Source organism: Dermacentor andersoni, chromosome 7, assembly GCF_023375885.2.
Source record: "Dermacentor andersoni chromosome 7, qqDerAnde1_hic_scaffold, whole genome shotgun sequence".
In the NCBI taxonomy this organism is placed as follows: Eukaryota; Metazoa; Arthropoda; class Arachnida; order Ixodida; family Ixodidae; genus Dermacentor; species Dermacentor andersoni.
In genome coordinates this window covers 147,782,745-147,797,828 of record NC_092820.1, presented here as the reverse complement: position 1 = coordinate 147,797,828, position 15,084 = coordinate 147,782,745, and the positions used below count along the sequence as shown (strand labels likewise).

Here is a 15,084-nt window from a genome sequence, read left to right as displayed (position 1 = left end):
AAATAGGTATTACTGAAAGTATCAACATCCTGCTTGATTTTATGGGAAATGTAACCTGCCAAACTCAAGTTATAGGGATGAAAAAGATTGCGAACATGCCAAGTCTCGATAACATTTGCTTCGACTGCTGGGCTTGCACACAACGCCCGTAGGGCTCTTTTTTGAAGGGAAAAACAATTTAAAGGAATCAGTTTTATTGCACGTACCCCATACTAAATACAGTATACAAGGTCAGAATGAGCGAGAACAAAATATAATTGTTTCTTTACTTGTTGTGGAAGAAGATGCCTGATACGATGGATTACACAAATAGATCTTGCCATTTTCATTCTAATATAATTCACATGATCTGTCCACCCTAGGTCGCCGCGCAAGCACGCACCCAGAAACCGGCAACTATACACTTGTTCAATACGCGAGTTATTGATCTCTAATTTGATATGATAACTTAATGGCTTGTTTTTTGGATGAATGAGCATAAACTTCGTTATTTTTTACATTCAATTGAAGCTGGTTGACAGAGAGTCAAATGAACAGCTGGTTCGATCAGGCATTACACAGCTGCTCCAATAGTTCAAGATTAGAAACCCAAAAAAAGAAAAATATTTGTATCATCATCATACAGCACAATGCTAGCAGTTAATGGAATCTTGACAATGTCATCAATATAAAGAGTACATAAAAGAGGTCCTAGAATTGAACCCTGTGGAACACCAAAATTCACCATAGCGAAATTAGATTTTACAGCATGCATCTGTGTATACTGTGGCCGTTCAGTTATATCATTCTTCACAAGTGCATGTGCAACTCCGCAAATTCCGTAAATGCCTAATTTTTTTAGTAGTGTTGCATGCTTCACAGAGTCGAAGGCTTTACAAAAATCTAGAACAATTCCAACAGAAAACAGTCTATCTGCAAAATTGTTAATTATGGTATTTTTTGATATCTAACAATGCTGTTTGAGTCGATTAGCCGGATTGAAAATCATACTGTTGTTGACAAATTAAATCTTTAACTTGTACGAAATTGTTTAGCCGATTAAAAAGTACGCGATCAGCTATACTTTTGAGGAAGTTGGCAGTACCGAAACTGGACGATAATTGCACGGGTCGTGTTCGCTGCCTCCTTTGAACAAAACGGTAAAACGCGCCCCTTTCAGTTTGTCTGGGAATACTCCAGTGAGCAGCATTCTGTTGCACACATGCGTGAGTGGGGCAGCGACGATATTAACAACACATTTAATAGGGAAGACAGCAATATCATCCTCTCCAGGTGAACACGTGTTTCTAAAGGCAATAATGGTCCTAACGACTTCATCTGTTGAAGTAGGTGACAAAATATATAATAGGCACGACAAGAGGGTAAGCATGATTGTCCTGGTTAAATGAGAGTTGACAGATGCATGGTACGCTCCTGCTGCTATAAAGTGCTCATTAAAGGGATACTAAAGAGAAAAATGATTTCTTCTGCATCAGTAAATTACCTTTCTACGACGCCAAAACCACCACTCTTACCACGATAAGACGCTTGGTAAGCCATAAAAAGCGCAAGAACGAAAGAAGGGTGGCGACTCCTCGGTGAAGTTCCCGTACCTAGTCTCTGTGACGTCATGGATTCTGATGGCATCTTCTAGGGCGTACTTAACTATATAGCGGTACAGATTGACTACATTGTGTTTTAAAGGAAGCAAATATTAAACATGGCGAGTTTCGGGAACTTTTACTCAACCAACGTGACCTCAATGCGAAAACATACTTTGAAATCCCTGACGTCACAATGACGTACAGGCGTCGGAATTTAGGCGCGAAATTCAAATACTGATACTTCGACCTTCATTTTCTCACCTAATAATCAAACTATTATTTTGAAATGACTGCCTGCAGGGCTCTCAAACAAAGCTTTATTAGTCTAAACTGATTTATTGTTTCGCTTTAATGTCCCTTTAAGTTTATGAGCAAGTAAGTCCCCTGAATAAATTACTCCCTTTATCCTTAGTTCCGAAGCGAAGCAGAATTTGCATTTGTGGCGTCAGATCTTTTTCGATAAAAAAATATATATAGATCGCCGGAAATCTAAGCTGACATTGATGCACGACATGAGGTGAGTACTGACGTCATCTTTCCGGCTGTTCACTTATTGCTTTAAATTAAAATTCGGGAACTCGACGCAGCCCCCTCCCCTCTCCGAATATTGAAAAAAAAAATACTGGCAAGCCTCGGTACACCATAATCTTATATGTAATGGCTATCCAACACCCAGTTTGTGTTTGGCAGGTGGTGACTGTATCGCGACGTTACGAAGCAGAAGGTCGATCACGTGGAAGCAGGGCACCGCGACGTCTTGGCACTTGCTCACAGGCATCCTGCGCTGCCATTCATGACGTCACGGCCGGAGAAACGAAACCGAAACTGACTATAGAAAAAGATATTATATGAAATTATTTAGTGTTTCGAGACTTGCCAGTTTCTTTTTCTTTCCTTTCATTGTGGGGGAGGGGGGTGGGGTTCGCGGTCACATGCCTTCATATGACGCCAAAAGAAATCCGAAATATCAGTGCGAAATGCAAGTACTCACTTAAAGGAAACTGAAGCCCAAATCAATGTTTACAAACGCGTAACTCTGCACCCAAAGTTAAATATAAAGGTTATTTATTAGGCTACAATTGATAGAGCAATTAAGGCGGACGAATTTCTACATACGCGAGTGCACAGCTGTGGAACGACGTGGCCTCCACCAGTGAGCGACACGCGATCGGTCTCCTCTATTACATCATTTAATACGGTGTTACTGCGCTTTGAACACACGGACAACAGAAGTAGAAGTGGACAGGACTGCGCGCGTCCTGCCCCCTTCTACTTCTGTTGTTCGTGTGTTTATGGTCCTGTCCACGTCTACTTCTGTTCGTGTTTATGGTCCTGTACGCTTCTACTTCTGTTGTCCGTGTTTATGGTCCTGTACACTTCTATTTCTGTTGTCTGTGTGTTTATTTCTGGTCCTGTCCACTTCTACTCCTGTTGGTCGTGTGTTTATTTATGGCCCTGTACGCTTCTACTTCTGTTGTCCGTGTTTATGGTCCTGTACACTTCTATTTCTGTTGTCTGTGTGTTTATTTCTGGTCCTGTCCACTTCTACTTCTGTTGGTCGTGTGTTTATTTATGGCCCTGTACGCTTCTACTTCTGTTGTCCGTGTTTATGGTCCTGTACACTTCTATTTCTGTTGTCTGTGTGTTTATTTCTGGTCCTGTCCACTTCTACTTCTGTTGGTCGTGTGTTTATTTATGGCCCTGTCCACTTCTACTTCTGTTCGTGTTTATCGTCCTGTACACTTCTACTTCTGTTGTCCGTGTGTTTATTTATGGTCCTGTCCCCTTCTAGTTCTGTTGTTCGTGTTTATTTATGGTACTCTCCCCTTCTACTTCTGTTGTCCGTGTCTATGGTCCTCTCCACTTCTACTTCTGTTGTCCGTGTGTTTATTTATGGTCCTATCCCATTCTACATCTGTTGTCTTTGTTTATGGTCTTGTCCACTTCTTCTGTTGTCCGTGTGTTTATTTATCGCCATGTACACTTCTACTTCTGTTGTCCGTGTTTATGGTCCTGTCCTCTTCTACTTCACTTGTCCGTGTTTATGGTCCTGTCCACTTTTACTTCTGTTGTCCGTGTGTTTGTTGATCGTCTAGTCCACTTCTACTTCTGTTGTCCGTGTGTTTATTTATGGCCCTATCCACTTCTACTTCTGTTCGTGTTTATGGTCCTATACACTTCTACTTCTGTTGTCCGTGTGTTTAAGGTCCTACCCCCTTCTACTTCTGTCGTCTGTGTTTATGGTCTTGTCCACTTCTGTTGTCCGTGTGTTTATGGTCATATCCCCTTCTACTTCTGTCGTCTGTGTTTATGGTCTTGTCCACTTCTGTTGTCCGTTTATTTATGGTCATGTCCCCTTCTACATCTGTTGTCCATGTTTATGGTCATGTACATTTCTACTTCTGTTGTCCATGTTTATTTATGGTCATGTACACTTCTACTTCTGTTGTCCGCGTGTTTATGGTCCTGTCCACTTCTTCTGTTGTCCGTGTGTTTATTTATGGTCCTGTACATTTCTACTTCTGTTGTCCGTGTTTATGGTCTTGCCCTATTCTACTTCAGTTGTCCGTGTTTATGGTCCTGCCCAATTCTATTTCTGTTGTCCGTGTCTATGGCCCTGTCCACTTCTACTTCTGTTGTCCGTGTATTTATAGCCCAGTAGCCACCGTATTACAAGATGAAGTTCCACCAACCAGCCCAACTTGCCGCTCTACTCCTCCATTTCGCCGACTTGTGCATGCTCACCACAATATTAAACGATAGATAATCCAGCTATATAGGTGGTGGTGTACGTTGCGCGTGCGACGAAAAAAAAAAAAGAGCGCGCGCGCAGCAGGAGAGCCGTCAACACACCGTCCACATTGCGATAAGGGCGACGCACAGCGGGAGCCCTCGAAGTGGCGTATATAGAAAAACGCGCACGAGGGAAGTGGGCGGAGGTGAGAGTTTGAAAGCCACGGCGTGCAAAAAAAGGGGAACGCAAACCAAACCTTTCACAACACTGCGTCCGAAAAAAAAAAGAACAAAAAAAGTGAAATGGTATGTACCGCGCAACCACCCGCCGCGTCCGTCCTGTTATCGAAGCGGCCGAAAGCGCTTTAGATTAGGGGACCGACCCACTCACCGGCGCGGGGCGGCCTTTTCGTCGGACTGCCACTGGTAGCATATATATACGCTTCGTGAAAGCGACGAAATTTTCTGTTCGTTTTTCTTTGTATTTATCTATTTCTTTTCGCTGCTCGTTTGTGCTTAACGCGTGACCATGGCGAAAAAAGTTCTGTCTGCCTGCCTGATGTAGCGTAGCCGCTTTCGGACCCTAATTCTGAGCTTAGTTTGTTGACACTTCGGGGCACTGAACAGGCGTCGTTGGTAGTAGTCAACCGTCAAGTTAACTAACTCTGCGCGCGCGCGCGCGTGTGTGTGAAGTTGGTCCACAAGGAGCAGGGGCCTAGTTCAAGTTCAAGAACGCCGACTTACCAAGTTTACCTGAAACATTTCACACATTACTCTAAGAGTCCACCTGTAGTACTCGACGGCAAGCATCATAAAAAACAGCATAACTCACTAACAGGAGAAACGCACCCTGCCGCATACCAGCGTATAGAAAAACCTAGCACGCGTGCAGTCTAAGCCACCTCCCCTCACCATCCCTTCCATGAGCCCCAGAATCTCCTGCCCGCTACTATCTTGGTCAAAGCAAAAAAGAGACAACTTTCTAACGATAACATAAAAGTGAAGTTGGAGACACATATTACACCGGTCGGTTAGAATTCCTACGCGCAACACACCACTCTTTGAGAGACCCGATAGACGACATCACGACCTGAAGTCCAAGTACGGAATTTTTTTTTTTTTCCAATTTCCGGCATCAATGCTCGATATGTCCTGCAGGCCGAATGGCCCTTGCGACAGTATACCCAATAACGTACACCACACAAGCGAGGCCCACAGTATTTAAGGAGAAACACACGTTCACGTGACCTCGAAGTTTCAGCCAATTTGCACGCAACGACGCGAGCGCGAAGCGCAATTCTGTCGTTGCAGTTGCTGTAGACTGTTTTACTGAAGCGGTCAAGCACCGCCATCTAGGGGATGTTAACACAGCTTTTTTTTCTAACCAATAACCAAACGCAAGGTATTACATTCAGCCGAATCGTATGCACGAAAGTGGCTGCATGCTGATGTGTTCGGATATATATATATATATATCCAGCTTCAAAACATGCCCTTATACGAGCGAGGAAGTTGCGGTTCTGAAGTGTACGTAGGAGGTTCAACCTGCAATAGCCTATATATCTGCTATGCGAATATTCGGAACTTTCAAATAACGAATCTAATATTGTCTTGTTAGATTCAGTGTTCGAACCGAATAGATCACTATTCGTAAATACAAACGTTTTTCGAACAGATTTCGAATATTTCAAGTCGTCATGTGTGCGCGGTTAAACACAAAACTGGAGGGAAAAAAATTCCGTAGGTTCCATCTCGGCAGCCGTATAGAACAAACGAGTGCAGTTGCGTAACGTGGCACACCGTTCAGGGAGCCACACTTTTCCGTCCAAACCACGATCATTACAGCATTCGCCCTGGGTATGGAAACAAAGCCCAATGTTCCTTCCTATATTGCTCCACTTGTGCGTTTAAGAAACTTGCTAACCGTGTGAATACTAGGATATGAATAACGACCGCTTTATATTATTGGTAAGAACGGCTATATTCTTTATTTGAAAGCCCACGTTTTTCAGCACTTTTCTCGTTGCAACTATAAAGGTAGGCGGAGAGCGCGCGACCCTGCTGTATACCGCCTTCATGGTCGGCCCGGGTCGAACAGGCTTTGATTAACGATTCGTCGCCGGACTGCAAAATGCCTCCGTCGTTTTAACATATACACACCGCACCACATAGCCATGGGTACGTTATGCGATTGTATGACACGTGGCCGCTGACGACGTCACAACCTGTCGCTTACGCTCGCCGCTCGCGTCGAACCGTCGTGGTACAGAAACCACGTCGTCGGCGTGTCACACGACCCTCGTCACCGTCGTCTTGCTGCTGTCGCAGCAAACACGCTCGCGTCAAACGCACGGCTGTTCGTCTCACACGAATACGTTGGTAACCCCTCACCCGGTTAATACGTCACCCGGTAATACGTCACCCGGTAACCCGTCACCCGGTAACCCGTCACCCAGTAATACGTCACCCGGTAATACGTCACCCGGTAATACGTCACCCGGTAACGCCCCGCGTGATGCCCAAATGATACCGGGTAGCCAGCTACGAGCAAAATGCTTCACGTGACATCGATTCCCCACATGCAGTGCGTGGGATCTGCTTCGTTTTATTTGCTTCCCTGCAGGCGGGGCCGGCGTGATGTCTCGTTTAGGAGGCAACTGATAGTCCACTTCACCTTCTGTATGTTGTGTTACACTAAAAAGATCTTGCGCCAAAAACAACACACACAAGAAAGACGACGACACCACGGGCGGCACCTATATAGCGCCCGTGGTGTGGTTGTCTTTCTTGTGTGTGTTGTTTTTGGCGCAAAATCCTTTTAGTATGCAAGATCACCAACTAGCCCAGCAGTTAACTCTTCTGAAGTTGTGTTATATGTTTATGATTAACAATAATAATACGTGCGAGAAGAGGCCGGCTACTCTCAGTTACATATATTTCTAATATATATCAATATTTCGCAAACGTACAGCCACCTCATACATGTAACACGTACACAGGAAAAACCATGCAAGTTTTTGTTTATGTAAGAGCATCCCTTAATCACACAATATATATCACTCAGCTTCGGAAGATGCCGTACTATGCGAGCGAGGAACTTGAAATCAAGTCCACAGAAAGCAACTTCGACCGAGAGCTTGAGAGAGACATTGCTTCGATCTAAAAAATTTTACAACCGCTGCTTTACTTGCGGTTCTAAAGTGTACGTAGGAGGTTAAACGCGCAGTGTCTCTTTTTTTTTTTTACTTGGCATGTATTACGAATAAAATTTGATGCAGTTTACTCTGCGGTTCGATTTCAACCAAATGGACCATATCGTTATTATTTTCTATGCGGAACCTGTCGGCTGCGCGTACAGTTTCTGAAAGCTGGCTTCCAAAAAAGGAAGAACTCGATCGCCTCAGAGGCTTTGGCTTCGAATTGCCGCAGATTTTCGTTCGAATAGGAGCTGCCTGAAATTGACAGGCCGCCTTCGACAATGCCGGTCTATCATTGACACGCATCCATCGTTACAGATAGTCCCAGCGTAAGAACATGGCCGTGGACACAAGCCTGGCTACCTTTTTTTCTTATATTTTTATAGCATTTGTACGATTGCCTGATACGATATTTCGAAAGCATCCAAACAATATGCCCTGAGAATCCGAAGTCGCAAGAGAGACAGTTCTAGACACTGCGTTCGCTTAACACGTATAATTACGACCATAATTTTAAAAAAAAAAGTACACGCCATGCTCACTCAAGACACCGCACAGAAAAGAAAAAACACACAAAAAGAAAGCAAGTTTGGCATTTCGTAAGCCACGCGTTTGCAGTCGTTTCCTCACGTCAGCAAGGAAACTTTCACAAAAAGAAATAACAGCTGACGACGCTCGGGGGCGGGGGGGGAACGCGTGCGACGTTGGCAACCTAGGTTCCGAAGAAATTAAGATAAATATTACGGGGCCCCATTTGCACGTATCTGCGGAGAAGCCTCCTAGAGGACGCGGAGCCACTTATCCTGGAAGGCAGAGACACTTTTGTATGCGTGCACAAGCAACACGCACAGTGTGGATATATATATATATATATCCTTTCTGTAGGCGGTATGCTGGTTTGCGTCTGCATACTGTGCCGTATACACAAGCCTATGCGCAGTTCAAAACACGCGTCTACGCACTTGTCCTCGAGGCAGCAGCATGCAGCAGCTTCTGCTAACTCACCTCGCTTCGCTCTCAGCTGCCGCAGCCAGCTATAGCTGCTTTATTGCAAGAGCCCCCCACAGCCGCCGACTCTCCCGTTTTCTCTTCGCTTCGGCGTTGCGCAAAATGTCAGCGGATCTTCTGAGACGCGCCGTGGGCTGACATTTTCGCCGCAGCGCAGAGAGAAACAGCAGTGGCGAAAAAACAAAAACGAGGAGACGGAAAATGACACGAGGTCACTGCGGAGACGACGGGCGTCACGGGACTGACGTCACGCGATCAAAATCACGTGACGTCACACACACACACACACAACCTCACCTGCACACACATCGCACAACACGCGTTCACTGCATTGAAAGGAAAATGCGCCCGCAACCTCAAGACGACGACATTTTGCTTCGAACGCTTAACACCCATCATTAACTTATTATACTCAGTCATAAGATTGTCAACGTTCCCAAAAAAAAAATAATAATAGGGGGAGTGATTGCATCCAGAGCAGTTTGCGATTATCCCTAGCAAACTGCTCTGTCGACATACCTACAAGTTCCTTCGAGGCGAAATGTCAAGAGACGCACGGAAGGGACCAGACGTCAACACAGTACTTGAGACATAATAGTAAGGAATGACGCGTGTAATTTCAAAGTTTGTTTCCGTTCAACATGGCAAACAGTGCAGACGACGGTGTATATATATATATATATATATATAAACTGTCCAGTTTTTATCCTTTGTGCTGTCGTCTGCTCTGTTCGCCACGCTCAAGGATCCGCCAGCGGCCACTGTGTGCCGTTCGCACGAGGCAATATCCATCACTCCACACATGATGTGCACAAAGACACATTTTCGGAAAAGCGTGCTTCCCACGCAGCATCAACAAGACTCCGGGCAAACGCATCGACATCCGACAATACTGCTTACGCGACAGTGAAATTGAAACGTCTGCACACTGTTTCAAAGGGGATCATCCCATCATTGGCGGCGTTAATTCACTCCGATTCGAACGTTATCGGGCCACGGTATTATACCTGCATGTTTGTGCAATCTTGTATAGAAATATTCGTGATTTTGCTTGTACGATATTGTCACGCCTACATCGTTTTTTTTTTTGTTGTTGGTGTTGTTGCTTTGTTCTTTTGCATGTGGCGGGGGTGTCACTTTCACGGGAGTGTCACTGTTACATATAATGTATCAGAAATTTCTTTAATGTCGTAGCTGGTTTTCTATAGCGAAGGCATCCTGTGTTAACAAAGTACGTGCGTTAAGCCGGTTGTGCATTTTCGCACGTTTACGCGAACTGTCACTCTGAAACGTGCGGTGATGCATGTATGAACGGCCGACGGATTTGACCAATCAGATTTGACGTGTGCTCGCCACTAACGTTGTGACGCGGGCGTTTATACCTGACCAAATAAAGCCAACGGACAATGAAGCCAATGAAGGCAGTGGGGGAAATTGACTGCGTTGAAATTGAAATGTAGAAAATAATAAAGGGGGCAAGGGAAATTCAAGTGGACGAAAAGACGACGTGTCGCCGGTGGGATGCGAACCCACAACAACCGCATTACGCGTGCGTTGCACTACCAATTGTGCTACGGCTATCAAACCGTCCACTACCTTGGGCATTTATGTTTACTAGATCTAGCCCTAGGGGTGTTAGCCAGCGCCACTTAAAGCCAAGGTGGGCGGATGTGGAACATCCTTTTTATTGTCCGAAGGCGTCACGTGATCTTAGGAGAGCGGGCAAGTGGATAATAAACCCTCGCATGCTACCCGATGACGTCATGGCTGCCATAAAGAATGCCAGCGTTATGCCTGTGTTTCTGGGCCCAAAGTTCGCATAATAGAGAGTTGAATTCAAAACACAATTTTCCTTCTTTTACAGTTTTTGCTTCTAGCATCGTCACTACGACGTGACCATATTTACTTCCAATATGTTGAAGCGTATTTATTCCACTGCTTTTGAACTTCTGTCACAAACCATATCGCCAAAGAGAGTTAAATTTCTAACGCACGTCTTTTGGAAGTTTTTGCTTCTGCGCCATGACTACAACGTTAACAACATTTACTTCCAATATGTTGACTCGTATTTATTTCACTACTCTTGAACTTGTGATGCAATTAAACCATACAAGTTATCTATAGAACACACGTTCTAAAAGGAGAGCATCGCACGAGCAATGCGAAGAGGTGGGATCGTTCCCCACCTGCGGCAAGCTGTTTTTTCATCCACTTTCAATGCCATTAATTTATCATTTCTTTAATTGAATGAGTAAGTACAAGTAATTTCCCCTATGTTTTCCTTGGTGTCTTTGTTAATTTCTCATGATATGATTAATAAATATCGGGCCCTTCGGTTAACCCCCTTTGTTCCCGTACGTTCGAAAAGGAGATGTTTATATTTTGGGACATCATTCTGTGGTATATGTTATGTATTCCGCCTAACAAAATACTGCGTGAAGAAACTCGAGCATTGCGCGTAATTAGAGCCGTTCCTGTATTGCATAGCGTAGGCCGCGCATTCAAATATCTCGGTGGTATAGCGACAAGTCTACTTCCCTTGAAGAGGACTAAGAAGATTCGTAGATGACTTCCGCGCTGAACAACACAGTCAAGGTTCCGCACAAACAACTGATGAGAAGGTATTTAATTAAACGAACAAAAAAGAAGAAAGAAAGAAAAGCCTGGGGCACTTTCTTCGCTTTACGCCGAAGTCTATAGCTCTCTCTAACTTGCCAGACATGCACGCCTATACTAGAACCATCCTGTTCGTTTCGATTTAGCGTAAGTGAACATGAGTCAGTTTTTCAGGAACTTAACTTTCTCTTATCGAGATGTTCAACCATAAGATGTCTGATTTCATTTAAAAAAAAAACTTAATTATCTATAGCGACTTTGGCTGTAGATAATTACTATGCAATGTATCTACCTTTTTTCAAATGCTCCAATAGTTACTGATGTGAATTGCCTATCGCCGCTGTTTCTTCTCTTCGGCCAAAATAACTTTTTCTTTCTTCTAATTGACAATTTGTCACGAGTATGTATTGCTCTATACAGGGTATCTATCACTTTTCAAACGTTTCGTTTGTTATCACGTTGAATTGTTGTTGCAAGATGTACCCCACCCCTTATGTAACACCCCTGATAAAGGGGCCTTAAAGAAATAAACTGACCTGACAGTCTCTGAGAAATAATGAGCGCACTAGATAGCGCTTTCTTATATCCAAAAAGTGCGCTCAAATTATGGTCGATATACCTTACAAGTTTACGAATCTTGAGTTGGAATAACCTGAATTCAAATACTAGATGCGTTCTTTAGTTGCATTTATTAAAAAAGAAAAAGAAGAATCATAGAGAGGTCATTCATAAACCACATTCTATGCTAGAAATTGGTATGTCTTCGTCTTGCTAATTGCTGTCAATATAGCTGCCAGTGTATGTATACTTAGCGATTTACGGTTTGTGATTATTCTTAGGTTGCGAGAGATAATTCCGTACATCATGTGTTCATCCTACACAAACTTCAAGAACAGCAACTATCTAGTGCATTCGGACCTAGGAACATTCCTAGGTCCGCTCAAGCGTTCTCTAGCAGGAACACGTAATGACGGAGCAACCGAACAGAAAAAAAAAAAAAAAGGCAGGCCAGAAAGTGCTCACCCGTTGAGCCATGTCGACTCCTGGGAAGTTCCTTGATTTTCTCAGCAACAGCTTCTCCGTAATACAGCAGTTAGACGGAGGTTTCTTCGGTTGGTCGCCGTTGTCAACTGGGCGAAGGAACAATCTTTTCTTTTTTCAAGCACCGACACTCACACAGCTGATGGCCTTCTCCTTGAAGCCGCAGAAATCGGAATCTTCTTGAAGCCTGTTCGGCAACAAAAGAAAAGAAACCTGCACTTCTCTTCCGAAAGAGACGGGACAGGCGGCTCGAACCTCACACAGCGAATCACAAAGACGACAGCCACAGAAATCCTTCTTCCTCTCGAGCAGCAACAAAACGAGACGGGACGAACTCTTCAAGGGGTTGTGGGGTGGTGGCCGGTTGCCGTCAAGAAACGGGTCCACAAAGTGTCGGGAATTCGGTGTTCGTAGAACACGTGGACGAGCAAAGAAGGGGAACGTCTTCTCCTCGAAGAAGCAGAAATATGACGAAGGAAGGCAAGCTTGTTCCGTTCAGTACACGAGGCGTGTAGAACACACTCACGGACACAGTGTAGAGTAGATGCTTTTTTTTTTTTTTCTAGCTCTTCACCACGAGGTCGGGGACACTAGTACACACACGGTGCGACAGCGAGCTTCGGATGCACCCTTGAGGCGACAACACAACACACGTAAAAAAAAAAAAAGCAAGTCGAAGAGGACGACGACGTCTTCAGTGGGCCGAACAACACGGCTTGCTGCGAATGCTTCCAGAAAGGCAGGCAGGACCGCAAGCAGTTTCTCAGATCTCCTGGCGCACAAATAGAGCAGTGCGCTGCCAGTAGTGTCTTGCACAGGGCTCGCGTATTCACAAGTCTTGGGCCTTTCCGAAGAAGAACTTGGCAATATGAGTTAGCACTGTGGTTGCGGCCACTTCCGAAAGTTGTCAACTCTTCGTTTTTTTTCTTTTTCTTTCCACAAATCAGCAGCGGTGGTGGTCTATTTTCGGGGTCCTGGTGGTACGCAAGAACTGTCGACGCAGCGAAGCACGGGTCACAAATCGGTGGATCTCCTCAAAAGCCCGAGAGAGCTTCGGAAGGGAACGTCGACAGAAACACTGTAATCGCACTCGACGAAAACAAGGAGCTTGGTAAGATGGGCGAAAAACTCGGCGACGGTTTGCTGTCTCCCGCGTCGACGACAGTGGATAGAGGTGTCACACCAATAGAGGTAACGGTGTCAGGGTCTCACTTTTCTTTTTACCCCCCTCAAAAGATCAGCACAACGCGAGCACAATTTTTTTTTTTATAGAAAACAAAACGCGGTGTTCACGTCGTGTGGTTGATCGGCCCGAGGGCGGCTATACGCTTACAGAATGAAAACCTCCTCCAACCAAGCTAAACCAAATTAAAGCCAATACCAGCCACCTGAGAAAAAAATAATCGGGGACGTGTACTTAATTTTTTTCTGCCTTCGATACACACACCTTTATCGACCTCAAGGAATGCTACTGGAAAGAATAGGATCTGTGATGATTGAGTGCGGTGAAAGAAGGCGATAAAATAAATAAAATAATTTTTCTAATGAGAAGTTCCCCCCCTAAAAAGATCGAAAACAAAAACGGGGGGTACCGAATCAGAACCGAATCACCTAAAAGGGAACGCGATTACGAGGTTGGAACACATGGGTGACTTAGTCCAGCGCGTCTGCAGCGCCACGCTTGTGTTCCAAGAGGCCACCAGGTTGGATCGACCACCACAACGTGAACCCACGGTGAGAAAAACAAAATTACTGCCTCTGGAGAGAGAAAAAAAAAATTAGAATGAATAAACGAAACCAAGCCAATTATTCAACAGAGACCTCGAGTGATAGTAAACACGCCCTCCCTGAAACACGCGAGAAAAAAAAAATGCTATGAACCGCACAACACTTCACAATCGCACTTCGATGAAACAGCGACGAGTCGGGGAGAGCGGCCGCCAATCACCCGTCGACGACGTCGAACGACGTGACACGCACCAGCGATGCGGAGGCACGGAAGACGACGGTCGCGTCAACGACTTCGAAAAAAAAGAACTCCCGTCGTTCGTGCCAGCCTTATTCTTTTTGGGGGCCGCGGCGTTCGTTTCGCCGGTTGCCTCCTATCGCATCGGCCTCGCTTCGTAGTCACGCAGATGACAGCCGGTCGACCCGCCGTGAATCGACGACGGAAAGCACCACGTGACGGAAGAAGCGACCGTCGATCCAAGCGAGCGATCGTCGATCCAAGATCCTGCGCTGCTGGGCGGCGTGGTGGAGAAAAATCCGGCTAGGCAGGCAGGCACAGGACGTCGAATCCTAGAAGAAGGCGGTCCCCACCGTCCAACCAACCTCACGCGCGCCGCGCTCACAACACTCGGAAAACGAGATCACACAGGCAGGCGGTTACGGAGGTAAGTTCGGCAGGGCCAGAATCCCGCAGTCACGTTATCGCCGATTGCCCGGGGGGAGGCGCGCGATGCGCCTCACACACTACACTAGCGAGCGGTTTTGTTTTGCGGCGGCCGTCGTGCGAAGGCTTGCGGGGACACAAGCGGACGCGAGAGAGTCAGGATCGGCGGACCGACACCGCGCCGACTACTGAAAGCTGCGTGGTCGTCGACGGAGTCGAGCAGCGCGGCCTGCCGCTCCTCTCGGGCGTTTTTTCGGCGGGGAGAGCGGCCCCTCTCCTTCGGGCGAGCTCGGCCGCGGCGGCGGGTCGAGCCTTTCGGGCGAGGGGGCGGTGACTGCACTGCGCCGCCGCCGGCGCGGTTCTGTGCGGGGGGAGGAGATTAGCGCGCGGGCCACGGAAGCATTTTGTCGTGATTGGTCGCGCGCGAATGACTGACGTGACGAGGGCGCGCGCGGGGGTCCCCGGCGCTCGTAGTGAAGAGGGGTTGGAAACGGCGGCAGGCCGCGGGGAGGAA

General features: G+C 46.0%; 1 protein-coding gene across 4 annotated transcripts in view; it reads right to left on the bottom strand.

Moving 5' to 3' along the window:
• The window catches only part of hth (Meis homeobox homothorax), a 369,843-nt gene extending 356,962 nt beyond the window's left edge, over positions 1-12,881 (bottom strand). For all 4 annotated transcript variants that reach the window (XM_050180825.3, XM_072289362.1, XM_050180826.3 and 1 more), the window contains exon 1: positions 12,161-12,881. In XM_050180825.3, the coding sequence (XP_050036782.1) occupies positions 12,161-12,172 (12 nt within the window). In that variant the 5' untranslated portion in view covers positions 12,173-12,881. The remainder of the gene's footprint in view (positions 1-12,160) is intronic.
• Between the last annotated feature and the right edge of the window lie 2,203 nt (positions 12,882-15,084).